Source organism: Oncorhynchus kisutch, linkage group LG24 (assembly GCF_002021735.2).
Source record: "Oncorhynchus kisutch isolate 150728-3 linkage group LG24, Okis_V2, whole genome shotgun sequence".
Lineage (NCBI taxonomy): Eukaryota > Metazoa > Chordata > Actinopteri > Salmoniformes > Salmonidae > Oncorhynchus > Oncorhynchus kisutch.
The window spans coordinates 45,394,448-45,420,564 of NC_034197.2; the positions used below are offsets into that span (position 1 = coordinate 45,394,448).

At 47.9% G+C, this 26,117-nt stretch overlaps 1 protein-coding gene across 3 annotated transcripts in view; it reads left to right on the top strand.

Annotated features, from left to right (window-relative positions):
• The window catches only part of LOC109882373 (plasma membrane calcium-transporting ATPase 3), a 220,816-nt gene that overhangs the window by 66,196 nt on the left and 128,503 nt on the right, over window positions 1-26,117 (top strand). For all 3 annotated transcript variants that reach the window (XR_004205175.1, XM_031803547.1, XM_031803548.1), the window contains exon 10: window positions 8,009-8,080. Coding sequence is in view for 2 of the 3 variants with exons in the window: in XM_031803547.1 (XP_031659407.1) it covers window positions 8,009-8,080 (72 nt within the window). In the remaining variant the exon portion in view is untranslated. The remainder of the gene's footprint in view (window positions 1-8,008; window positions 8,081-26,117) is intronic.

The window sequence follows — 26,117 nt, forward strand, 5'->3', positions numbered from 1 at the left end:
GCTGTCATACTGCTCAGGAAGGAGACGCATTCTGTCTCCTAGAGATGAACATACTTTGGTGTGAAAAGTGCAAATCAATCCCAGAACAACAGCAAAGGACTTGTGAAGATGCTGGAGGAAACATGTACAAAAGTATCTGTATCCACAGTAAAACAAGTCCTATTTCGACATAACCTGAAAGGGCGCTCAGCAAGGAAGAAGCCACTGCTCCAAAACCGCCATAAAAAAGCCAGACAATGGTTTGCAACTGCACATGGGGACAAAGATCGTACTTTTTGGAGAAATGTCCTCTGGTCTGATGAAACAAATATAGAACTCTTTGGCAATAATGACCATCGTTATGTTTGGAGGAAAAAGGGGGAGTCTTGCAAGCCAAAGAACACCATCCCAACCGTGAAGCACAGGGGTGGCAGCATCATGTTGTGAGGGTGCTTTGCTGCAGGAGGGACTGGTGCACTTCACAAAATAGATGGCATCATGAGGGGGGGGGGGGATTATGTGGATATATTGAAGCAACATCTCAAGACATCAGTCAGGAAAGTAAAGCTTGGTCTCAAATGGGTCTTCCAAATGGACATTGACCCCAAACATACTTCCAAAGTTGTGGCAAAATGGCTTAAGGACAACAAAGTCAAGGTGTTGGAGTTGCCATCACAAAGCCCTGACCTGAATCCTCTAGAAAGTTTGTGGGCAGAACTGAAAACGCGTGTGTGAGCCATGAGGCCTAGAAACCTGACTCAGTTACACCAGCTGTCAGGAGGAATGGGCCAAAATTCTCCCAACTTATTGTGGGAAGCTTGTGGAAGGCTAACCAAAATGTTTGACCCAAGTTAAACAATTTAAAGACAATGTTTCCAAATACTAATTGCGTGTATGTAAACTTCTGACACACTGGGAATGTGATGAAAGAAATAAAAGCTGAAAGAAATCATTCTCTCTACTATTATTCTGACATTTCACATTCTTAAAATAAAGTGGTGATCCTAACTGACCTAAGACAGGGAATTTTTACTTGGATTAAATGTCAAGAATTCTGAAAAACTGAGTTTAAATGTATGGCTAAGGTGTATGTGTCACGCCTTGGTCATTGTATTTTGTGTTTTCGTTATATATTTGGTCAGGCCAGGGTGTGACAGGGGTTTATGTTATTGTATTTCGTATTGGGGTTTGTAGTATTTGGGATCGCGGCTGATTAGGGGTGTTGTATAGGCTTGGCTGCCTGAGGCGGTTCTCAATCAGCAGTCAGGTGATTCTCGTTGCCTCTGATTGGGAACCGTATTTAGGTAGCCTGAGTTTCGCTTTGTCTTTCGTGGGTGATTGTTCCTGTCTCTGTGTAGTGTTCACCAGATAGGCTGTAATAAGTTTCACGTTCCGTTTGTTGTTTTCGTATTTATTAGTTATTTCATGTATCGGCACTTTTTTTCTTCATTAAAGACATGAGTAACCACCACGCTGCATTTCGGTCCGACTCTCTTTCAACAAACGAAGAACGCAGTTACAGAATCACCCACCACACACGGACCGAGCAGCGTGGAAACAGGCAGCGACCGCAGGAAAAGCGAAAGGAGGAATGGACATGGGAAGACGTATTGGATGGCAAAGGTTGTTACACTTGGGAGGAGATACTGGCTGGAAGAGATCGCCTCCCATGGGAACAGGTGGAAGCACTGAGGAGAGCAGAGGCAGCCGGAGATAAGAGTCGACGATACGAGGGAACACGGTTGGCAAGGAAACCCGAAAAGCACCCCCAAAAATTTATGGGGGGGGGGGCTCAGAGGGAGAGTGGATGAGTCAGGTGTCAGACCTGAGCCAACTCTCCTTGTTAATCGTGAAGAGCAGTTGCAGTGGGAGAGGCTGCATCACTTGGAGAATTGGACATGGGAGGAGGAACTGGACGGAAAAGGACCCTGGGCTCAGCCTGGAGAATATCGCCATCCCAAGGAAGAACTAGAGGCGGCTAAAGCGGTGAGGCGCTGGTATGAAGAGGCAGCACGGCGACGCGGATGGAAGCCTGAGAGTCGGCCCCAAAAATGTATTGGGGGGGGCTTACAGGGAGTATGGCTATGCCAGGTAGGAGACCTGCGCAAACTCCCTGTGCTTACCGAGGGGCTAAAGAGACCGGGCAGGCACCGTGTTATGCTAGTGAGCGCACGGTGTCTCCAGTGCGGGTGCATAGCCCGGTACGGTTCATACCAGCCCTTCGTATTTGCCGGGCTAGAGTGGGCATCGAGCCAGGTAAGCTTGGGCAGGCTCGGTGCTCAAGAGCTCCAGTGCGCCTGCACGGTCCGGTCTATCCAGAGCCACCTCCACACACCAGTCCTCCGGTAGCAGCTCCCCGCACCAGGCTTCCTGTGCGTGTCCTCGCTCCAGTATCACCAGTGCCCGCACCACGCATCAGGCCTACAGTGCGCCTCGCCTCTCCTGCGCTGTCGGAGTCTCCCGCCTCTCCAGCGCTGTCGGAGCCTTTCTCCTCTCCTGCGCTACCGGAGTCTCCTGTCTGTTCAGCGCAGCCAGCGTTTTCCTCCTCTCCTGCGCTGTCGGAGTCTCCCGCCTGTTCAGCGCTATCAGAGCCTTTCTTCTCTACAGCGCTGCCGGAGCCTCCTGCCTGTTTGAAGCAGCCTGAGCTGCCAGTCTGCAGGGTGCTGTCAGCCTGCATGGAGCAGTTAGAGCTGTCAGTCTGCATGAAGCAGCCAGAGATGTCAGTCTGCAAGGAGCTGCCAGTCTGCAAGGAGCTGCCAGTCTGCAAGGAGCTGCCAGTCTGCAAGGAGCTGTCAGTCTGCAAGGAGCTGTCAGCCTGCATGGAGCAGTCAGAGCTGTCAGTCTGCATGAAGCAGCCAGAGCTGTCAGTCTGCAAGGAGCTGCCAGTCTGCAAGGATCTGCCAGTCTGCAAGGAGCTGTCAGTCTGCAAGGAGCTGTCAGCCTGCATGGAGCAGTCAGAGCTGTCAGTCTGCAAGGAGCTGCCAGTCTGCAAGGAGCTGTCAGTCTGCAAGGAGCTGTCAGTCTGCAAGGAGCTGCCAGTCTGCAAGGAGCTGCCAGTCTGCAAGGAGCTGTCAGTCTGCAAGGAGCTGTCAGCCTGCATGGAGCAGTCAGAGATGTCAGTCTGCAAGGAGCTGCCAGTCTGCAGGGAGCTGTCAGTCTGCAAGGAGCTGTCAGCCTGCATGGAGCAGTCAGAGCTGTCAGTCTGCATGAAGCAGCCAGAGCTGCCAGTCTGCAAGGAGCTGTCAGCCTGCATGGAGCAGTCAGAACTGTCAGTCTGCATAGAGCAGCTAGATCCGCCAGTCAGCCATGATCTTCTAGATCTGCCAGTCAACCAGATTCTTCCAGATCAGCCTGTCAACCAGAATCTTCCAGATCTGCTAGTCAACCAGAATCTTCCAGATCTGCTAGTCAACCTGAATCTTCAAGATCCGCCAGCCAGCCAGGATCTACCGGAGCCTACTACCTACCTGAGCTTCATCTCAGTACTGGGCTTCCCCTCTGTTCCGGGCTGCCCCTCAGTTCCGGGCTGCCCCTCAGTTACGGGCTGCCCCTCAGTCCCGAGCTGCCCCTCAGTCCCGAGCTGCCCCTCAGTCCCGAGCTGCCTCAGTCCCGAGCTGCCCCTCAGTCCCGAGTTGCCCCTCAGTCCCGAGCTGCCCCTCAGTCCCGAGCTGTCCCTCAGTCCCGAGATGCCCCTCAGTCACGAGCTGCTCCTCAGTTCTGTGGGGTTCTGGGTGAGGACTATTAGGCCATGGTCGGCGGCGAGGGTGGATTATCCCAGGACGCGAAGGGGAGGAACTATGACATTTATGGAGTGGGGTCCACGTCCCGAGCCGGAGCCGCCACCATGGACAGACGCCCACACGGACCCTCCCTATGGTTTTGAGGTGCGTCTGGGAGTCCGCACCTTGGGGGGGGGGGTTCTGTCACGCCTTGGTCATTGTATTTTGTGTTTTCGTTATATATTTGGTCAGGCCAGGGTGTGACAGGGGTTTATGTTATTGTATTTCGTATTGGGGTTTGTAGTATTTGGGATCGCGGCTGATTAGGGGTGTTGTATAGGCTTGGCTGCCTGAGGCGGTTCTCAATCAGCAGTCAGGTGATTCTCGTTGCCTCTGATTGGGAACCGTATTTAGGTAGCCTGAGTTTCGCTTTGTCTTTCGTGGGTGATTGTTCCTGTCTCTGTGTAGTGTTCACCAGATAGGCTGTAATAAGTTTCACGTTCCGTTTGTTGTTTTCGTATTTATTAGTTATTTCATGTATCGTCACTTTTTTTCTTCATTAAAGACATGAGTAACCACCACGCTGCATTTCGGTCCGACTCTCTTTCAACAAACGAAGAACGCCGTTACAGTATGTAAACTTCCGACTTCAACTGTATCTCCATTCCCATGTCGTCCTCTAAGACATATATACTCCAAACATCCTACCCGACCGTCCGGATTTGTCCGCATGGTCCTAAAACCGTTGCCGCGTTTTGTATCACATTCCAATTATAAAATTGGTTTGGGGGACAAAAATTCAATTACAAAATGTAATTGGAGGGAACTACAGTGAAGATTGAGTCTCTCTCAACAAGTTACATTTCGATCAATCTGATGGTGGTCTAGACCACGAAACCATCTATGGTTTTGTTCAAGCCTCTTGACATGCTTATCACTTGTAGAACAGCACCGGGTGACACCCTGCCTAAACTTGGGGCTGCAGGGAACTGCCCTGGCCATGGAGAAGATGGGAAAGCGTGTGAAACAGTGTAGCACCATGACGAGCCTAGGTGAAACAAACAACCAAAAACCCAGAACTGAAAGAGACCTTTGAAAAGAGCCTATATCCTGTTGCAACCGGTATTACTGACTTAACTGGAACAGCAGCCCACAACACATGGTGAAATTGTCAATAGTGCACAACAATTCAACATCATTGATTATAGAAGTTGACGTGATGCATGACCTCAGCAGGAAGGGCCTTGACAAGGAACAGTACAAGCGATTCCAAATCAGATTTACACATGGTAAGCAGATATTATTGCGAGTGTTGCAAAATGCTTGTGCTTCTAGTTCCGACAGTGCAGAATATCTAACATGTAATCTGACAATTCCACAACAACTACTTAATACACACAAATCTAAGTAAAAGGATAGAATAAGAATATGTACGTATAAATATATGGATGTGCAATGACCGAGCGGCATAGGGAATGCAATAGGTGGTATAAAATATGGGATGAGTAATGCAGGATATGTAAACATAATTATTAAAGTGGCATTAATAAAGTGACTAGTGATCCATTTGTTAGTGTGGCCAATGATTTCAGGTCTGTATGTAAGCAGCAAATAAAATAAATGTTATTGATCACATACATGTGATTTTTGCGGGTGTATCGAAATGTTTGTGCTTCTAGCTCCGACAGTGGAGTAATATCTAAGTAATATCTAACAAATTACACAATATATACCCAACACACACAAATCTAAGGAGGAATGAATTAAGACTATATACAAATTTGTGAGATTTTTAGGTGACAAATTTCTTTAGCCTCCTGAGGTTGAAGAGGCTAAGTTGCGCCTTCTTCACCACACTGTCTGTGTGGGTGGTCCATTTCAGTTTGTAAGTGATGTGTAGGCCATGTAACTTGAAGCTTTCCACCTTCTCCACTATGGTCCCGTCGAAGTAGATAGGGGGGTGCTTCCTCTGCTGTTTCCTGAAGTTCACGATCATCTCCTTTGTTATGTTGACGCTGAGTGAGAGGTTGTTTCCTGAAACCACACTCCCATAGCCCTTACCTCCTCTCTGTTGGCTGTCTCGTCATCGTTAGTAATCAAGCCTAATACTGTTGTGTCGTCTGCAAACTTGATGATTGAGTTGGAGGCATGCACGGCCATGCAGTCATGATGTTTCCTACCTTCACCACCTAGGGGCGGCCTGTCAGGAAGTCCAGGACCCAGTAGCACAGGGCGGGATTCGGACCCAGAGCCTCAAGCTTAATGATGAGCTTGGAGGGTACTATGGTGTTGAAGTCAATAAACAGCATTCTTACATAGGTATTTCTCTTGTCCAGATGGGTAAGGGCAGTGTGCAGAGTGGTGGGGGTTGCATCGTCTGTGGATCTATTGGGGTGAATTGAATTGGGTCTAGGGTGGCAGGTAAGGTAGAGGTGATATGGGTAGGTTTTAATAGTCACAGTGGGTACTACATCTCCGATACACTTCCTTATGAACTCGGTCCCCGTATCCGTGTATACATCTATATTATTTTTGCACGCTACCTGGAACATATCCCAGTCCACGTGATCAAAACAATCCTGAAGCGTGGATTCCAATTGGTCAGACCAGCGTTGAATAGTACGAAGCACGGGGACTTCCTGTTTGAGTTTCTGCCTATAGGACGGGAGGAGCAAGATGGATTCGTGATCAGATTCTCCAAAAGGAGGACAGGGGAGGGTCTTGTAAGCATTCCGGAAGTTTAAATAGCAATGTTCGAGAGTCTTGGTTGCGCGAGTAGGACAGTCAACATGTTGATAGAATTTTGGCATCCTAGTCCTCCTTGCTTTGTTAAAATCCCCAGCTACAATAAATGCAGCCTCAGGATGTGTGATTTCCAAGTTTCTATAAAGTCCAGTGAAGTTCGAGGTCCATCGAGGTTTCGGCTTGAGGTGGGATGTAAAACGGCCGTGGCGATGACGGAGGAGAATTCTCTTGGGAGATAATTTGGTTGGCATGTAATTGTGAGGTATTCTAGGTCTGGTGAACAAAATGACTTGAGTTCCTGTATGTTCCTAGAATTACACCATGAGTCGTTAATCATGAAACACACCCCTCAGCCCTTTTACTTCCCGGAGAGATATTTACTCCTGTCTGCATGATGTACTGAGTATCTTGCTGGCTTTACCGACTCCGACAGAGTATCCAGAGAGAGCTATGTTTTTGTGAAACAAAGTATGTTCCAGCCCCCGATGTCTCTCTGGAAAGAAAGCTTTGCTCGAAGCTCATCAACTTTGTTATCCAAAGACTGGACATTAGCGAGTAATATACTCGGAAGCGGTAGGTGGTGTGCGCGCCTCCTAAGTCGAACTAGCAGGCCGCCTCAAGTGCCTCTCCTCTGCCGGTGAGGTTTTGAGTTGGCCCCTGGAAAAAGTTTGATTGCTCCTGGGAGAGTGAACAAAGGATCTGGTCCAGGGAAGTCGTATTCCTGGTCATAATGCTTGTATTTCTGGTGAGTAACCACCGCTCTATATCCAATAGTTCTTTCCGGCTGTATGTAATGACACACAACATTTCCTGAGCTAATAATGTAAAAAGATTTACAGAAAAAACAACAAAATACTGCATAGTTTTCTATGAGCTAGTCGCTGTGGATGCCCAGATGTGTGTCCACTGTGGATGCCCAGATGTGTGTCCACTGTGGATGTTCAGATGTGTGTCCACTGTGGATGTTCAGATGTGTGTCCACTGTGGATGTTCAGATGTTCTTGAAAGGGGAAGAGGTGGTGAGGCACAAACAACAATTCCCGAAAAGTCAGGTCCATGAACACTCTGTGTAAACAAGAAGGAAAGCAGTTCATTACAAGTAAAAAAACAAACACTATAGGGACCAGAACAAGCCACTTGCTATCAAATCTGCCAATGTACCCTTGAGCAAAGCACTTCACCCAAATTTCTCCAGGGTCACTGTCAATAATGGCTGATCCCTGGCCATAACCCTACTCTCCAAGTGTGTTTTAGGGGAGTGGGATATGCAAAAAAAACTTTTCCAGTTAATACCACACACTTTTACAGGTCACACACTTGAACAAATGTGAAACAGGACAAATACACCCCCCCCCCCCCCATTTTCACCTCTGAATTTGGAGTCATTTTATTTTGGGTGGATATTTCTTCCATTTTCTGCTCGTCAATTAAATTAGTATGGCCTTATGTAACATTACAGTGTCATAAAGTTATACAGTCAATTAAATTAGTATGGCCTGATGTAACATAACATCGTCATAAAGTTACATGGTCACACATCATTCTTTCTGTCTCTCTCTGTCTAGGCCTGGTGATGTCAGCTATAACAGTGCTCATCTTGGTGTTGTATTTTGTCATCCAGACGTTCGTAATAGAAGGTGAGATGTTTTTATATTGGCAACAAGAATAGGAAATGTTCATGTCGATGTGTTGCAGGTTGAGTCAATAATGCTGTTGATGTGTTGCAGGTTGAGTCAATAATGCTGTTGATGTGTTGCAGGTTGAGTCAATAATGTTGTTGATGTTGTGTTAATGTTGTTGTTGTTGTGCTAGTAATGTTGTTGTTGTTGTGTTAATAATGTTGTTGTTGTGTTAATAATGTTGTTGTATGAATGTTGTTGTTGTTGTGTTAATAACGTTGTTGTTGTGTTAATAATGTTGTTGTTGTGTTAATAATGTTGTTGTTGTGTTAATAACGTTGTTGTTGTGTTAATAATGTTGTTGTGTTAATAATGTTGTTGTTGTTGTGTTAATAACGTTGTTGTTGTTGTTGTGTTAATAATGTTGTTGTCGTTGTTGTGTTAATAATGCTGTTGTTGTTGATGTGTTAATAATGTTGTTGTTGTGTTAATAATAATGTTGTTGTTGTTGTGTTAACGTTGTTGTTGTGTTAATAATGTTGTTGTTGTTGTGTTAATAACATTGTTGTTGTGTTAATAACGTTGTTGTACATTTAAGTGATAATGCCAGAGAAGCAGGTTTTTGTTGGATATATTGGCACAGGTGTTGTTAGGCCCGAGAAGAGGTCTGTTGCTCTGTCTTGTCCTCTGTTGCTCTGCCTCCTCCTCTGTCTCCTCCTCTGTTGCTGTCTCCTCCTCTGTTGCTCTGTCTCGTCCTCTGTTTCTCTGTTTCCCCCTTTGTTTCTCTGTCACCTCCTCTGTTGCTGTGTCTCCTCCTCTGTTGCTGTCTCCTCCTCTGTTTCCTCCTCTGTTGCTGTCTCCTCCTCTGTCTCCTCCTCTGTTTCCTACTCTGTTGCTGTCTCCTCCTCTGTCTCCTCCTCTGTTGCTGACTCCTCCTCTGTTGCTCTGTCACCTCCTCTGTCTCATCCTCTGTTTCCTACTCTGTTGCTGTCTCCTCCTCTGTCTCCTCCTCTGTTGCTGACTCCTCCTCTGTTGCTCTGTCTCGTCCTCTGTTTCCTCCTATGTTGCTCTGTCTCGTCCTCTGTTTCCTCCTCTGTTGCTCTGCCTCGTCCTCTGTCTTCTCATCTGTTGCTCTGTCTCGTCCTCTGTTTCCTCCTCGGTTGCTCTGTCTCATCCTCTGTCTCCTCCTCTGTTGCTCTGTCTCGTCCTCTGTTTCTATGTTTCCTCCTTTGTTGCTCTGTCACCTCCTCTGTCTCGTCCTCTGTTTCTCTGTCACCTCCTCTGTCTCGTCCTCTGTTGCTCTGTCACCTCCTCTGTCTCGTCCTCTGTTTCTCTGTCACCTCCTCTGTCTCCTCCTCTGTTTCTCTGTCTCTTCTGTTTCCTCCTCTGTTGCTGTCTCCTCCTCTGGCTCCTCCTCTGTCTCATCCTCTGTTGCTCAGTCACCTCCTCTGTCTCATCCTCTGTTTCTCTTTCCCCTCTGTTTCCTCCTCTGTTGCTGTCTCCTCCTCTGTTTCCTCCTCTTGCTGTCTCCTCCTCTGTCTCCTCCTCTGTTGCTGTTTCCTCCTCTGTCTCCTCCTCTGTTTCTCTGTTTCCTCCTCTGCTTCTCTGTCTCCTCCTCTGTTTCGTCCTCTGTTTTCTCCGTTTCCTCCTGTTTCTCTGTCTCCTTCTCTGTTTCCTCCTCTGTTGCTCTGTCTCATCCTCTATCTCCTCCTCTGTTGCTCTTTTCCTCCTTTGTTGGTCTGTCACCTCTTCTGTCTCGTCCCCTGTTTCTCTGTCTCCTCTGTTTCCTCCTCTGTTGCTGTCTCCTCCTCTGTCTTCTCCTCTGTTGCTGTCTCCTCCTCTGTCTTCTCCTCTGTTGCTGTCTCCTCCTCTGTCACCTCCTTTGTCTCATCCTCTGTTTCTCTTTCCCCTCTGTTTCCTCCTCTGTTGCTGTCTCCTCCTCTGTCTCCTCCTCTGTTTCCTACTCTGTTGCTGTCTCCTCCTCTGTCTCCTCCTCTGTTGCTGACTCCTCCTCTGTTGCTCTGTCACCTCCTCTGTCTCATCCTCTGTTTCCTACTCTGTTGCTGTCTCCTCCTCTGTCTCCTCGTCTGTTGCTGACTCCTCCTCTGTTGCTCTCTCGTCCTCTGTTTCCTCCTATGTTGCTCTGCCTCGTCTTCTGTTTCCTCCTCTGTTGCTCTGCCTCGTCCTCTGTCTTCTCCTCTGTTGCTCTGTCTCGTCCTCTGTTTCGTCCTCGGTTGCTCTGTCTCATCCTCTGTCTCCTCCTCTGTTGCTCTGTCTCGTCCTCTGTTTCTCTGTTTCCTCCTTTGTTGCTCTGTCACCTCCTCTGTCTCGTCCTCTGTTTCTCTGTCACCTCCTCTGTTTCCTCCTCTGTTGCTCTGCCTCGTCCTCTGTCTTCTCCTCTGTTGCTCTGTCTCGTCCTCTGTTTCGTCCTCGGTTGCTCTGTCTCATCCTCTGTCTCCTCCTCTGTTGCTCTGTCTCGTCCTCTGTTTCTCTGTTTCCTCCTTTGTTGCTCTGTCACCCCTCTGTCTCGTCCTCTGTTTCTCTGTCTCCTCCTCTGTCTCCTCCTCTGTCTCCTCCTCTGTTGCTCTGTCTCCTCCTCTGTTTCGTCCTCTGTTTCTCCGTTTCCTCCTGTTTCTCTGTCTCCTTCTCTGTTTCCTCCTCTGTTGCTCTGTCTCATCCTCTATCTCCTCCTCTGTTGCTCTTTTTCCTCCTTTGTTGGTCTGTCACCTCTTCTGTCTCGTCCCCTGTTTCTCTGTCTCCTCTGTTTCCTCCTCTGTTGCTGTCTCCTCCTCTGTCTTCTCCTCTGTTGCTGTCTCCTCCTCTGTCTTCTCCTCTGTTGCTGTCTCCTCCTCTGTCACCTCCTTTGTCTCATCCTCTGTTTCTCTTTCCCCTCTGTTTCCTCCTCTGTTGCTGTCTCCTCCTCTGTCTCCTCCTCTGTTTCCTACTCTGTTGCTGTCTCCTCCTCTGTCTCCTCCTCTGTTGCTGACTCCTCCTCTGTTGCTCTGTCACCTCCTCTGTCTCATCCTCTGTTTCCTACTCTGTTGCTGTCTCCTCCTCTGTCTCCTCGTCTGTTGCTGACTCCTCCTCTGTTGCTCTCTCGTCCTCTGTTTCCTCCTATGTTGCTCTGCCTCGTCTTCTGTTTCCTCCTCTGTTGCTCTGCCTCGTCCTCTGTCTTCTCCTCTGTTGCTCTGTCTCGTCCTCTGTTTCGTCCTCGGTTGCTCTGTCTCATCCTCTGTCTCCTCCTCTGTTGCTCTGTCTCGTCCTCTGTTTCTCTGTTTCCTCCTTTGTTGCTCTGTCACCTCCTCTGTCTCGTCCTCTGTTTCTCTGTCACCTCCTCTGTTTCCTCCTCTGTTGCTCTGCCTCGTCCTCTGTCTTCTCCTCTGTTGCTCTGTCTCGTCCTCTGTTTCGTCCTCGGTTGCTCTGTCTCATCCACTGTCTCCTCCTCTGTTGCTCTGTCTCGTCCTCTGTTTCTCTGTTTCCTCCTTTGTTGCTCTGTCACCCCTCTGTCTCGTCCTCTGTTTCTCTGTCTCCTCCTCTGTCTCCTCCTCTGTCTCCTCCTCTGTTGCTCTGTCTCGTCCTCTGTTTCCTCCTATGTTTCTCTGTCTCGTCCTCTGTTTCCTCCTCTGTTGCTCTGCCTCGTCCTCTGTCTTCTCCTCTGTTGCTCTGTCTCGTCCTCTGTTTCGTCCTCGGTTGCTCTGTCTCCTCCTCTGTCTCCTCCTCTGTTGCTCTGTCTCGTCCTCTGTTTCTCTGTTTCCTCCTTTGTTGCTCTGTCACCTCCTCTGTCTCGTCCTCTGTTTCTCTGTCACCTCCTCTGTCTCATCCTCTGTTTCTCTGTCTCTTCTGTTTCCTCCTCTATTGCTGTCTCCTCCTCTGGCTCCTCCTCTGTCTCATCCTCTGTTGCTCAGTCACCTCCTCTGTCTCATCCTCTGTTTCTCTTTCCCCTCTGTTTCCTCCTCTGTTGCTGTCTCTTCCTCTGTTTCCTCCTCTTGCTGTCTCCTCCTCTGTTGCTGTCTCCTCCTCTGTCTCCTCCTCTGTTTCTCTGTTTCCTCCTCTGTTTCTCTGTCTCCTCCTCTGTTTCCTCCTCTGTTTCTCTGTTTCCTCCTCTGTTTCTGTCTCCTTCTCTGTTTCCTCCTCTGTTGCTCTGTCTCATCCTCTATCTCCTCCTCTGTTGCTCTTTTTCCTCCTTTGTTGGTCTGTCACCTCTTCTGTCTCGTCCCCTGATTCTCTATCTCCTCTGTTTCCTCCTCTGTTGCTGTCTCCTCCTCTGTCTTCTCCTCTGTTGCTGTCTCCTCCTCTGTCTTCTCCTCTGTTGCTGTCTCCTCCTCTGCCTCCTCCTCTGTCTTGTCCTCTGTTGCTCTGTCACCTCCTCTGTCTCCTCCTCTGTTTCTCTTTCCCCTCTGTTTCCTCCTCTGTTGCTGTCTCCTCCTCTGTTGCGGTCTCCTCCTCTGTCTCCTCCTCTGTTGCTGACTCCTCCTCTGTTGCTCTGTCACCTCCTCTGTCTCATCCTCTGTTTCCTACTCTGTTGCTGTCTCCTCCTCTGTCTCCTCCTCTGTTGCTGACTCCTCCTCTGTTGCTCTGTCTCGTCCTCTGTTTCCTCCTATGTTGCTCTGTCTCGTCCTCTGTTTCCTCCTCTGTTGCTCTGCCTCGTCCTCTGTCTTCTCATCTGTTGCTCTGTCTCGTCCTCTGTTTCCTCCTCGGTTGCTCTGTCTCATCCTCTGTCTCCTCCTCTGTTGCTCTGTCTCGTCCTCTGTTTCTATGTTTCCTCCTTTGTTGCTCTGTCACCTCCTCTGTCTCGTCCTCTGTTTCTCTGTCACCTCCTCTGTCTCGTCCTCTGTTGCTCTGTCACCTCCTCTGTCTCGTCCTCTGTTTCTCTGTCACCTCCTCTGTCTCCTCCTCTGTTTCTCTGTCTCTTCTGTTTCCTCCTCTGTTGCTGTCTCCTCCTCTGGCTCCTCCTCTGTCTCATCCTCTGTTGCTCAGTCACCTCCTCTGTCTCATCCTCTGTTTCTCTTTCCCCTCTGTTTCCTCCTCTGTTGCTGTCTCCTCCTCTGTTTCCTCCTCTTGCTGTCTCCTCCTCTGTCTCCTCCTCTGTTGCTGTTTCCTCCTCTGTCTCCTCCTCTGTTTCTCTGTTTCCTCCTCTGCTTCTCTGTCTCCTCCTCTGTTTCGTCCTCTGTTTCTCCGTTTCCTCCTGTTTCTCTGTCTCCTTCTCTGTTTCCTCCTCTGTTGCTCTGTCTCATCCTCTATCTCCTCCTCTGTTGCTCTTTTTCCTCCTTTGTTGGTCTGTCACCTCTTCTGTCTCGTCCCCTGTTTCTCTGTCTCCTCTGTTTCCTCCTCTGTTGCTGTCTCCTCCTCTGTCTTCTCCTCTGTTGCTGTCTCCTCCTCTGTCTTCTCCTCTGTTGCTGTCTCCTCCTCTGTCACCTCCTTTGTCTCATCCTCTGTTTCTCTTCCCCTCTGTTTCCTCCTCTGTTGCTGTCTCCTCCTCTGTCTCCTCCTCTGTTTCCTACTCTGTTGCTGTCTCCTCCTCTGTCTCCTCCTCTGTTGCTGACTCCTCCTCTGTTGCTCTGTCACCTCCTCTGTCTCATCCTCTGTTTCCTACTCTGTTGCTGTCTCCTCCTCTGTCTCCTCGTCTGTTGCTGACTCCTCCTCTGTTGCTCTCTCGTCCTCTGTTTCCTCCTATGTTGCTCTGCCTCGTCTTCTGTTTCCTCCTCTGTTGCTCTGCCTCGTCCTCTGTCTTCTCCTCTGTTGCTCTGTCTCGTCCTCTGTTTCGTCCTCGGTTGCTCTGTCTCATCCTCTGTCTCCTCCTCTGTTGCTCTGTCTCGTCCTCTGTTTCTCTGTTTCCTCCTTTGTTGCTCTGTCACCTCCTCTGTCTCGTCCTCTGTTTCTCTGTCACCTCCTCTGTTTCCTCCTCTGTTGCTCTGCCTCGTCCTCTGTCTTCTCCTCTGTTGCTCTGTCTCGTCCTCTGTTTCGTCCTCGGTTGCTCTGTCTCATCCTCTGTCTCCTCCTCTGTTGCTCTGTCTCGTCCTCTGTTTCTCTGTTTCCTCCTTTGTTGCTCTGTCACCCCTCTGTCTCGTCCTCTGTTTCTCTGTCTCCTCCTCTGTCTCCTCCTCTGTCTCCTCCTCTGTTGCTCTGTCTCCTCCTCTGTTTCGTCCTCTGTTTCTCCGTTTCCTCCTGTTTCTCTGTCTCCTTCTCTGTTTCCTCCTCTGTTGCTCTGTCTCATCCTCTATCTCCTCCTCTGTTGCTCTTTTTCCTCCTTTGTTGGTCTGTCACCTCTTCTGTCTCGTCCCCTGTTTCTCTGTCTCCTCTGTTTCCTCCTCTGTTGCTGTCTCCTCCTCTGTCTTCTCCTCTGTTGCTGTCTCCTCCTCTGTCTTCTCCTCTGTTGCTGTCTCCTCCTCTGTCACCTCCTTTGTCTCATCCTCTGTTTCTCTTTCCCCTCTGTTTCCTCCTCTGTTGCTGTCTCCTCCTCTGTCTCCTCCTCTGTTTCCTACTCTGTTGCTGTCTCCTCCTCTGTCTCCTCCTCTGTTGCTGACTCCTCCTCTGTTGCTCTGTCACCTCCTCTGTCTCATCCTCTGTTTCCTACTCTGTTGCTGTCTCCTCCTCTGTCTCCTCCTCTGTTGCTGACTCCTCCTCTGTTGCTCTCTCGTCCTCTGTTTCCTCCTATGTTGCTCTGCCTCGTCTTCTGTTTCCTCCTCTGTTGCTCTGCCTCGTCCTCTGTCTTCTCCTCTGTTGCTCTGTCTCGTCCTCTGTTTCGTCCTCGGTTGCTCTGTCTCATCCTCTGTCTCCTCCTCTGTTGCTCTGTCTCGTCCTCTGTTTCTCTGTTTCCTCCTTTGTTGCTCTGTCACCTCCTCTGTCTCGTCCTCTGTTTCTCTGTCACCTCCTCTGTTTCCTCCTCTGTTGCTCTGCCTCGTCCTCTGTCTTCTCCTCTGTTGCTCTGTCTCGTCCTCTGTTTCGTCCTCGGTTGCTCTGTCTCATCCACTGTCTCCTCCTCTGTTGCTCTGTCTCGTCCTCTGTTTCTCTGTTTCCTCCTTTGTTGCTCTGTCACCCCTCTGTCTCGTCCTCTGTTTCTCTGTCTCCTCCTCTGTCTCCTCCTCTGTCTCCTCCTCTGTTGCTCTGTCTCGTCCTCTGTTTCCTCCTATGTTTCTCTGTCTCGTCCTCTGTTTCCTCCTCTGTTGCTCTGCCTCGTCCTCTGTCTTCTCCTCTGTTGCTCTGTCTCGTCCTCTGTTTCGTCCTCGGTTGCTCTGTCTCCTCCTCTGTCTCCTCCTCTGTTTCTCTGTCTCGTCCTCTGTTTCTCTGTTTCCTCCTTTGTTGCTCTGTCACCTCCTCTGTCTCGTCCTCTGTTTCTCTGTCACCTCCTCTGTCTCATCCTCTGTTTCTCTGTCTCTTCTGTTTCCTCCTCTATTGCTGTCTCCTCCTCTGGCTCCTCCTCTGTCTCATCCTCTGTTGCTCAGTCACCTCCTCTGTCTCATCCTCTGTTTCTCTTTCCCCTCTGTTTCCTCCTCTGTTGCTGTCTCTTCCTCTGTTTCCTCCTCTTGCTGTCTCCTCCTCTGTTGCTGTCTCCTCCTCTGTCTCCTCCTCTGTTTCTCTGTTTCCTCCTCTGTTTCTCTGTCTCCTCCTCTGTTTCCTCCTCTGTTTCTCTGTTTCCTCCTCTGTTTCTGTCTCCTTCTCTGTTTCCTCCTCTGTTGCTCTGTCTCATCCTCTATCTCCTCCTCTGTTGCTCTTTTTCCTCCTTTGTTGGTCTGTCACCTCTTCTGTCTCGTCCCCTGATTCTCTATCTCCTCTGTTTCCTCCTCTGTTGCTGTCTCCTCCTCTGTCTTCTCCTCTGTTGCTGTCTCCTCCTCTGTCTTCTCCTCTGTTGCTGTCTCCTCCTCTGCCTCCTCCTCTGTCTTGTCCTCTGTTGCTCTGTCACCTCCTCTGTCTCCTCCTCTGTTTCTCTTTCCCCTCTGTTTCCTCCTCTGTTGCTGTCTCCTCCTCTGTTGCGGTCTCCTCCTCTGTTGCTGTCTCCTCCTCTGCCTCCTCCTCTGTTTCCTCCTCTGTTGCTGTCTCCTCCTCTGTCTCCTCCTCTGTTGCTGTCTCGTCCTCTGTTGCTCTGTTTCCTCCTTTGTTGCTCTGTCACCTCCTCTGTCTCATCTTCTGTTGCTCTGTCACCTCCTGTGTCACGTTCTCTGTTGCTCTGTCACCTCCTCTGTCTCATCCTCTGTTTCTCTTTCACCTCTGTTTCCTCCTCTGTTGCTGTCTCCTCCTCTGTTGCGGTCTCCTCCTCTGTTGCTGTCTCCTCCTCTGCCTCCTCCTCTGTTTCTTCCTCTGTTGATGTCTCCTCCTCTGCCTCCTCCTCTGTTTCCTCCTCTGTTGCTGTCTCCTCCTCTGTCTCCTCCTCTGTTGCTGTCTCGTCCTCTGCTTCTCTGTTTCCTCCTTTGTTGCTCTGTCACCTCCTCTGTCTCATCCTCTGTTGCTCTGTCACCTCCTCTGTCACCTTCTCTGTCTCATCCTCTGTTTCTATATCTCCTCTGTTTCCTCCTCTGTTGCTGTCTCCTCCTCTGTTGCTGTCTCCTCCTCTGCCTCCTCCTCTGTCTCGTCCTCTGTTGCTCTGTCACCTCCTCTGTCTCATCCTCTGTTTCTCTCTCTTCTCTGTTTCTCTGTCTCCTCTGTTGCTTTCTCCTCCTCTGCCTCCTCCTCGGTTTCCTCCTCTGTTGCTGTCTCCTCCTCTGTCTCCTCCTCTGTTGCTCTGACTCGTCCTCTGTTTCCTCCTCTGTTTCTCTGTCTCCTTCTCTGTTTCCTCCTCTGTTGCTCTGTCTCATCCTCTGTCTCCTCCTCTGTTTCTCTGTTTCCTTCTTTGTTGGTCTGTCACCTCCTCTGTCTCGTCCTCTGTTGCTCTGTCACCTCCTATCTCATCCTCTGTTTCTCTGTCTCATCTGTCTCCTCCTCTGTGTCTGTCTCCTCCTCTGCCTCATCCTCTGTTGCTCTGTCACCTCCTCTGTCTCATCCTCTGTTCCTCTGTCTCCTCTGTTTCCTCCTCTGTTGCTGTCTCCTCCTCTGCCTCCTCCTCTGTTACCTCCTCTGTTGCTGTCTCCTCCTCTTTCTCCTCCTCTGTTGCTGTCTCCTCCTCTGCCTCCTCTGTTTCTCTGTCACCTCCTCTGTCTCATCCTCTGTTTCTCTGTCTCCTCTGTTTCCTCCTCTGTTGCTGTCTCCTCCTCTGTCTCCTCCTCTGTTGCTGTCTCCTCCTCTGCCTCCTCCTCTGTTACCTCCTCTGTTGCTGTGTCCTCCTCTGTCTCCTCTTCTGTTGCTGTCTCCTCCTCTGCCTCCTCCTCTGTTACCTCCTCTGTGGCTGTCTCCTCCTCTGTTACCTCCTCTGTGGCTGTCTCCTCCTCTGCCCATCCTCTGTTTCTCTGTCACCTCCTCTGTCTCATCATCTGTTTCTCTGTCTCCTCTGTTTCCTACGGCGATACAGATATCACTTATTATTGATATCTACATAGCGCATTGATTTGAATCACACTGCTGCCCTCTCATTTAGCTTCTTACGGATTGTGGATGGCTGTTCACAAATCTAAATGTCTATTTGAACCCAATAATGGTTAAATTCAAGAAGTTTAAGCTGCCTATCAATCATTGTTTTTGACACCAGTGGACAGCCAGTGAAAAATGCGCTCTTGCAACAGCTGCATAGTGCGGATTCCAGCCTATGGAATTATATAACAGTGTGGCTTTTATTGCTCAATCTATTCCTGCTGATAAAAACAAAAACACAGGCCTAATGGACACATGCTCAAACTGGCACACTTTTGATAGACATAAAGGAGCAATCTGTAGTTTCTACATGCATTTATAAAAATAAAATAAAAATATATATATATCCATTGATTCTTGAAGAATATAATTTATAAATGCCTCATCAGTTTAGTTCAACTGTCACAATCCATCAGAACCCAAAATATAAGCTTGTTTTACTCCAATGTTTGTAAACATTGTAAATGTAAACAAACACTGTATAGCTTCATAACATGGATAAAACAAGAAGTATTATATAATGGATGGTCAGTCCTTCCATTCACAGCTCTGTCTATTAGTCTGAGAGTGGTTACATTTCTCCAGTCCCCATCCCTCAGCTTTTTACCAAAACAGAGGCGGGGCAACCATTTTGTTATTGTTTCATCTGTGGATTTGCCCTTTAAACAGCTGCATATTATCAAGATATCAAAGTGTCACCAACAAAAAAGTAAACAAGAGGCCTATAGCAAATTACTCTGTACCGGTACTCCCTGTATATAGCCTCCACATTGACTCTGTACTGGTACCCCCTGTATATAGTCTCCACATTGACTCAGTACCGGTACCCCCTGTATATAGCCTCCACATTGACTCAGTACCGGTACCCCCTGTATATAGCCTCCACATTGACTCTGTACCGGTACTCCCTGTATATCGCCTCATTATTGTTATGTTATTGTATTACTTTTTATAATTCATTTTACTTTAGTTTATTTGTTAAATATTTTCTTAACTCTTCTTGAACTGCACTGTTGGTAAAGGGCTTAATGGCTTGTAAGTAAGCATTTCACTGTAAAGTCTACAGTTGTTGGGGCACGTGGACAGTAAAGTTCGATTTGATTTCAAATGCAGCATGTGGCATTCATTTTTCACATGCAAATTTCAGTAGTGCTCTAAGCATGCCATTCCATGAGGGCAGCATTTATTTTTCAACTCGAATCAATGAGCCCAATCAGTCCTCTATGACAACAAAATCATAAACAACAGAGTAGGGCTGGCTAATAAGTCCTTAGTTTTGGGGTTATGCTCAGGTAAAACTATTTGGCTAATCTATACTTCCATATTTCGAAGTCCTATTCTTGAAGATCAACGGGTATAACATTTATTGGAATGACTGGAATGCTGATAAACTTTGGTTTTTAATGTAAAAATATAATTTAATAGTATTATTATATTTAGTAGAAAGCGATGGGTTCGAAGACGCCTACATAACCAACCCATAAAGTGAAATGTAACATCCATGTATTGCCAGCTATGTAAACTTTAACATTGATTTATCCTGCAATAGTGGTTGTTCAATTGGTTACATACATTATTGTCTTCTTCTAATGCCTCTTAAAGGGAAAGAGGCATTACCCGGGTTCGGGTAATGCCGGGTTCGGCCGGGTTTGGCCTGGGTAGGCCGGGTTTGGCCTGGGTAGGCCTGGGTAGGCCGGGTTCGGCCGGGTTCGGCCTGGGTAGGCCTGGGTAGGCCGGGTTCGGCCGGGTTCGGCCTGGGTAGGCCGGGTTTGGCCTGGGTAGGCCGGGGTAGGCCGGGTCCGGCCTGGGTAGGCCGGGTTCGGCCTGGGTAGGCCGGGTTCGGCCGGGGTAGGCCGGGTTCGGCCGGGGTAGGCCGGGTTCGGCCTGGGTAGGCCGGGTTCGGCCTGGGTAGGCCGGGGTAGGCCGGGTTCGGCCTGGGTAGGCCGATGTAGGCCTGGGTAGGCCGGGTTCGGCCGGTGTAGGCCGGGTTCGGCCTGGGTAGGCCGGTGTAGGCCTGGGTAGGCCGGGTTCGGCCGGGTTCGGCCTGGGTAGGCCGGGGTAGGCCGGGTTCGGCCGGGTTCGGCCTGGGTAGGCCGGGTTTGGCCTGGGTAGGCCGGGGTAGGCCGGGTCCGGCCTGGGTAGGCCGGGTTCGGCCTGGGTAGGCCGGGTTCGGCCGGGGTAGGCCGGGTTCGGCCTGGGTAGGCCGGGTTCGGCCTGGGTAGGCCGGGGTAGGCCGGGTTCGGCCTGGGTAGGCCGGTGTAGGCCTGGGTAGGCCGGGTTCGGCCGGTGTAGGCCGGGTTCGGCCTGGGTAGGCCGGGTTCGGCCGGTGTAGGCCAGTTTCGGCCTGGGTAGGCCGGGTTCGGCCGGGGTAGGCCGGGTTCGGCCTGGGTAGGCCGGGTTCGGCCGGGGTAGGCCGGGTTCGGCCTGGGTAGGCCGGGTTTGGCCGGGGTCGGCCGTCCTTGTAAATAACAATTTGTTCTTAACTGACTTGTCTAGAAAAATAAAGGTAACATATAGAAATAAAACATTGTTTGAACATGCAGTACATTTTCTAAATGCAATGTGTGTAGTGAAATATATTTCCATGCTGAAGCCAATAATCAAACATGTTTGTTGCGACTGCCTATTGTAGGGTTAGTGCTTGAAACCATGATAAGCTCAGTTCCTGACGATGGCTCACCTCTCATTGGGCAGCTTCCTTTCATTCATTTGTTTCCACCTCTTAATTTCCGTCATTGCCTCTTTTTTACCTCACCCTTTCCCAGTCCCCTCCTACTTTCCCAGTCCCCTCCCACTTTCCCAGTCCCCTCCCACTCACAAGGCAGGCAATTCGCTTGTCCTCCTCTTTACTAGAGGCTGTTCTCACTAATCTCACTGCAACCCCCCTTCTGGTCTCTGATCACTACTTAGTTTCCTTTTTTGTCTCCCTCTCCTCCAACTCTAACCACTCAGCCCCTACCCAGATTCCCTCTTTCTCCCTTCCTCTATCCTATCATTTGTCCCTTCTGCTAAATTCTTCTCCCTCCTGTCTCCTGATTATGTATCTTCGACCCTACTCTCGTCCCTTTCTGCATCCTATGACATTGTCCCCATTCCTGCCGGTCGGCTTGACCCTCCCCGCCTGCTCTGTGGCTGAGTGACCCCTTGCGAGCTGACAGAACAGGGCTGCGGGCAGCAGAGGAAAAATTGAGGAAAACTAAACTTTCGGAGGACTTATCATCCAAGACACTTTCCACCTGCTCCTCATTCACTCCGCCTATTACGTCCACTGGTCCCACTCACACATAACTACCCCACGCCTTGACCACGTTCTCCACTTTCTCTAGATTAAATTCTGTGCCTAGTGAGGTCCGGCCACCCAACAACCTGCCCGCTCGACCTCATCCCCTCCTCCCTCATCCCCTCCTCCCTTCTCCAGACCATCTCTGGAGACCTTCTCCCCTTCCTCACTTCCCTCATCAACTCATCCCTGACCCCTGACTGAGTCCCCTCTGACTTCAAAATGTCCAGAGTCACCCCTTCTCAAGAAACCAACACTCAATCCCTCGGATGTCAAAATCTACAGACCGGTATCCTTCTTTTCTTTCTTTTCAAAACACTTGAGTGTGCTGTCTCTGACGAACTTTCTCGTTATCTCTCTCAGAATGATCTTCTTTACCCTAACCAGTCAGGTTTCAAGATGGGTCACTCAACCGAGACTGCTCTCTTCTATGTCACGGAGGCTCTGCTCGCTGCCAAAACTGACTCTCTCCTCTGTTCTCATCCTCCTAGATCTATCCGCTGCATTCAAGACCATCAGATCCTCCTCTCTGCAGTCTCAGACTCTGCACACTCTTGGAATATGGGATTATAATGATATTTTGAATTTCGTTGTGACACATTGAGATTATTGGTTGCATCTACGATTCATAAATACGCAATTTAATTTTGCACACTTGTATCCTGATGAGTGAAAGATTTAACAACTTGTAATTTGACATTTGAATACATTAAATAAGATTTGCAAGCATAATCTATTTTCAGAATTATTATAAATCAATTTACAAGTATGAATATTTTTCTGTGAATCAAAAATGACTGACACTTGCTGATATTGAATCTACATGCGCTCGGGGTTCTGTCACTGTCATCACGTTACCAAGAGAGTTTTGCAAATTTGTAGACAGAGATTCGCAAATAGATATTATATTTGAGCAGTTCTGGGGGCAGGACCTTTTACTCCTGACCAATCCGTTTCCTCTGCCAAAACCACAGACATCTAACCATTGGCTGGATTGTTCCTTCAATTAAATCTCAGGAAGTAGCTACCCACATGAGAAAAAGAGGATGAGTTCATTCAAACCAAAACAAGCTACTTGAAGGTAAAAGTCTCTTTTTATCCGCGTGTATATAGATTTTTGTGTGAAAAGACAGTAGTTCGCTTATCATGTGAAATATAAATGTACATTTCAGATGAACCCCAGACCAACCAATACAAGCTGGCCTCTGACATTCATCATAGCTTTATCAGACTGCTTTAGATGCAAGAGGAAAACAAATATATTTGCTAGTTAACCATCGGATTGATAAAGCTGCTGTACAGTCAATGCGGTTAGCTAGATAGATGTCTAGCTAAATTGAAAATTTAGGGAAAGCAAGCTAGTTAACTCCCACTATCGTCATTGCATTGTAACTAATGTTAGCTAAGTTTCTAGAAAATAAAAACTATATATTTGCTCTCTATATTTTAAAGACTTGTTACTGACTTTTGAACACTTGTCAAACTACTTAATTCTACTTTATTGATTAGTTAGTTCGTGACTGTTGCATTCTCAACAGTTGCATTCTCAATTTCACAGCAAATAGACGAGCTAAAAGTTAGAGTTAAAAGTAAATGACTTGATCAAGTTTATATGTAAAATTGTTTAAAAAAATGATGGCACATTTAAGGTAGTTATGGTTCCCAGCAACTTGAACCAGGACTGCAATTTGAGCAGTGGGATGAATTTCTTCCCCCTCTCTCCTCTTTTACTCAGGTTGAAGCATATCCCCAACACCCAGACAGACACCAGGTAAAACACCTTGGACTTTATTCACAAGGTTAGAAGGAGAATAATGTGTGGATCTAATTCTATCATGCAGACTTGTAGCCAAACGTGTAACTTGGGAAGCTCATTCAAAAACAGACATGGGAGATTTCTGTCCCAGGGGACTAAACTGTGGCAAGGGGACTAAACTTCTACATTCATTGGGATGCTAGCATGATTATGGATCATTCTGAATGAATCGGGAATAATGATGAATGGGAAAGTTACCGACGCAGGGATGCTAGCATGATTATGGGATGCTAGCATGATTATGGGATGCTAGCATGATTATGGATCATTCTGAATGAATCGTGATGAATGGGAAAGTTACCGACTCACAATTACAAATACTTAACATTCTGATACTTTAATACACAAGTGAATTTTCCCAATAATTTTGGTCCCCTAAAATGGCGGGGACTATGTACAAAAAGTGCTGTAATTTCTAAACGGTTCACCTGATATGGATTAAAATACCCTCATATTAAAGCTGACAGTCTGCACTTTAACCTCAGTCATTGTATAATTTCAAAGTGCTGGAGTATAAATCCAAAACAACAAAAAAATTCACTGTCCCAATACTTTTGGATCTCATTGTATGTAAAAAAAAAAAAATTTAAGTTAAATATCCATGACTTAGCATTCAGTACCTCTATCCATCTCTTTACATGTGCTACAGAGGCAGAATATTCCAAGAACCTCCACAGCCATCTGACCACCTACCTGCGATTTCTCCACAGCCATCTGACCACCTACCTGCGATCTCTCCACAGCCATCTGACCACCTACCTGCGATCTCTCCACAGCCATCTGACCACCTACCTGCGATCTCTCCACAGCCATCTGACCACCTACCTGCGATCTCTCCACAGCCATATGACCACCTACCTGCGATCTCTCCACAGCCATCTGACCACCTACCTGCGATCTCTCCACAGCCATCTGACCACCTACCTGCGATCTCTCCACAGCCATCTGACCACCTACCTGCGATCTCTCCACAGCCATCTGACCACCTACCTGCGATCTCTCCACAGCCATATGACCACCTACCTGCGATCTCTCCACAGCCATCTGACCACATACCTGCGATCTCTCCACAGCCATCTGACCACCTACCTGCGATCTCTCCACAGCCATATGACCACCTACCTGCGATCTCTCCACAGCCATCTGACCACCTACCTGCGATCTCTCCACAGCCATCTGACCACCTACCTGCGATCTCTCCACAGCCATCTGACCACCTACCTGCGATCTCTCCACAGCCATCTGACCACCTACCTGCGATCTCTCCACAGCCATCTGACCACCTACCTGCGATCTCTCCACAGCCATCTGACCACCTACCTGCGATCTCTCCACAGCCATATGACCACCTACCTGCGATCTCTCCACAGCACAGAGAAGTGAGCTCCACTGGTTGTGATATACTTGACTCCCAGACTTTTATTTAAAAAAATACCATGTCCACCCCTTTACCTCTAGGTGAGTCTGCTGGGCTGTGGAACTCTAGAACATCAACGAACCTGCCACCCTGTCAGCAGACAGTTCCCAGAGGAAGGATGCAACTATCAAGGCTGTAAATGGTCACATTTGGGGGATGACCACCAAATGCAATAAAGTTTTGTATAAACTACTCATTTTTAAATTTTACTTTAATAGGTTACAAAACATAACTTTTTCATGGCCTGTTGGTCTAATCATTTTTACTGAACTACTATGATAACTTAAACATCAGACCACAGGTAGAAAACACTGCGAGCTTATGGTTCAAAAAGCTCTCAAAATCAATCAGCACTGAAAAACGATCTGATGTGATTAGTCAAAATACCAGTTAGTGGAAAGAATATCAGAATTGGGCTGCCTGTCTCAACGCAGCCAGAGACAAGTGAATATACTATAAGTCAGTTCTAGTGTTTTTGGCAGTTTCTTTGAGTGGTTACATATACAGTACAGGTTAAATGTGACTCTTGCTGTAAACAAAGGGACGGTCCTAATGAAGGCCCTAGTATTCAGTTAGGCTGCTTGAAGATGTCACCATCCAGGCCCTTATCACAGCAGTGGCCTGATGGAGAGATGACAATAAATAGATGTCCCTTTCATCACCAAAGACGTGTTAGTATTTACTTTGTTTCTAGTGATCTGACTCCCTCTACACCTGAAATGGAATGACAACAAAAACATGAAAACCAATGCCTTAGACCGCTGGGCTCCCGAGTGGTGCAGCGGTCTAAGGCAGATAAGTCCCTACAAACCCGGATTTGATTCCCGGCTGTATCACAACTGGCTGTGATTGGGAGTCCCACAGGGAGGTGCACAATTGGCCCAGCGTCGTTAGGGTTTGGCCCGGGTATGCAGTCATTGTAAATAAGAATTTGTAACTGACTTGCCTAGTTAAATAAATATGTGCACATCAGAAAATGATACCAACCAATAGCCCATTTGCTGTGAAATTACAAGGTAAATTTTTCTTTCTAACTTCTTTCAGTCACCAATTAATCAATGAACAGGAAGTGGAAGGAAGTAGTTTGACAAGTGTTCAAAAGTCAGTAACAAATATAGCTAGCATATACACTACCTATCAAAGCTTGGGGTCACTTAGAAATGTCCTTGTTTTTGAAAGAAAAGCTATTTTTTGTCCATTAAAATAACATCAAATTGATCAGAAATACAGTGTAGACATTGTTAATGTTGTAAATGACTATTGTAGCTGGAAATGGAATATCTACATAGGCGTACAGAGGCCCATTGTCAGCAACCATCACTCCTGTGTTGCAATGGCACGTTGTGTTAGCTAATCCTAGTTTAACATTTTAAAAGGCTAATTGATCTTTAGAAAACCCTTTAGCAATTATGTTAGCACAGCTGAAAACTGTTTTTCTGATTAAAGAAGCAATAAAACTGGCCTTCTTTAGACTAGTTGAGTATCTGGATCATCAGCATTTGTGGGTTCGATTACGACCTTTCTTCTGAAACTCATCAGTCTATTCTTGTTCTGAGAAATGAAGGCGAGAAATTTCCAAGAAACTGAAGACCTCGTACAACACCCTGTACTGCTCCCTTCACAGAACAGCACAAACTGGCTCTAACCAGAATAGAAAGAGTGGTGGGAGGCCCCAGTGCTCAACTGAGGAAGAGGACAAGTACATTAGTGTCTAGTTTGAGAAACAGACGCCTTACAAGTCCTCAACTGGCAGCTTCATTAAAAAGAACCCACTGGCCTTCTAGGCAGAGTTGCAAAGAAAAAGCCATATCTCAGACTGGCCAATACAAATAAAAGATAAAATAACACCTCAAAGGAAGATTGGAAAAAAGTGTCATGGACAGACAAATCTAAGTTTGAGGTGTTCGGATCACAAAGAAAAACATTTGTGAGATGCAGAAAAAATGAAAAGATGCTGGAGGAGTGCTTGACGCCATCTGCCAAGCATGGTGGAGGCAATGTGATGGTCTGTGGTGATATGGTGGTGGTAAAGTGGGAGATTTGT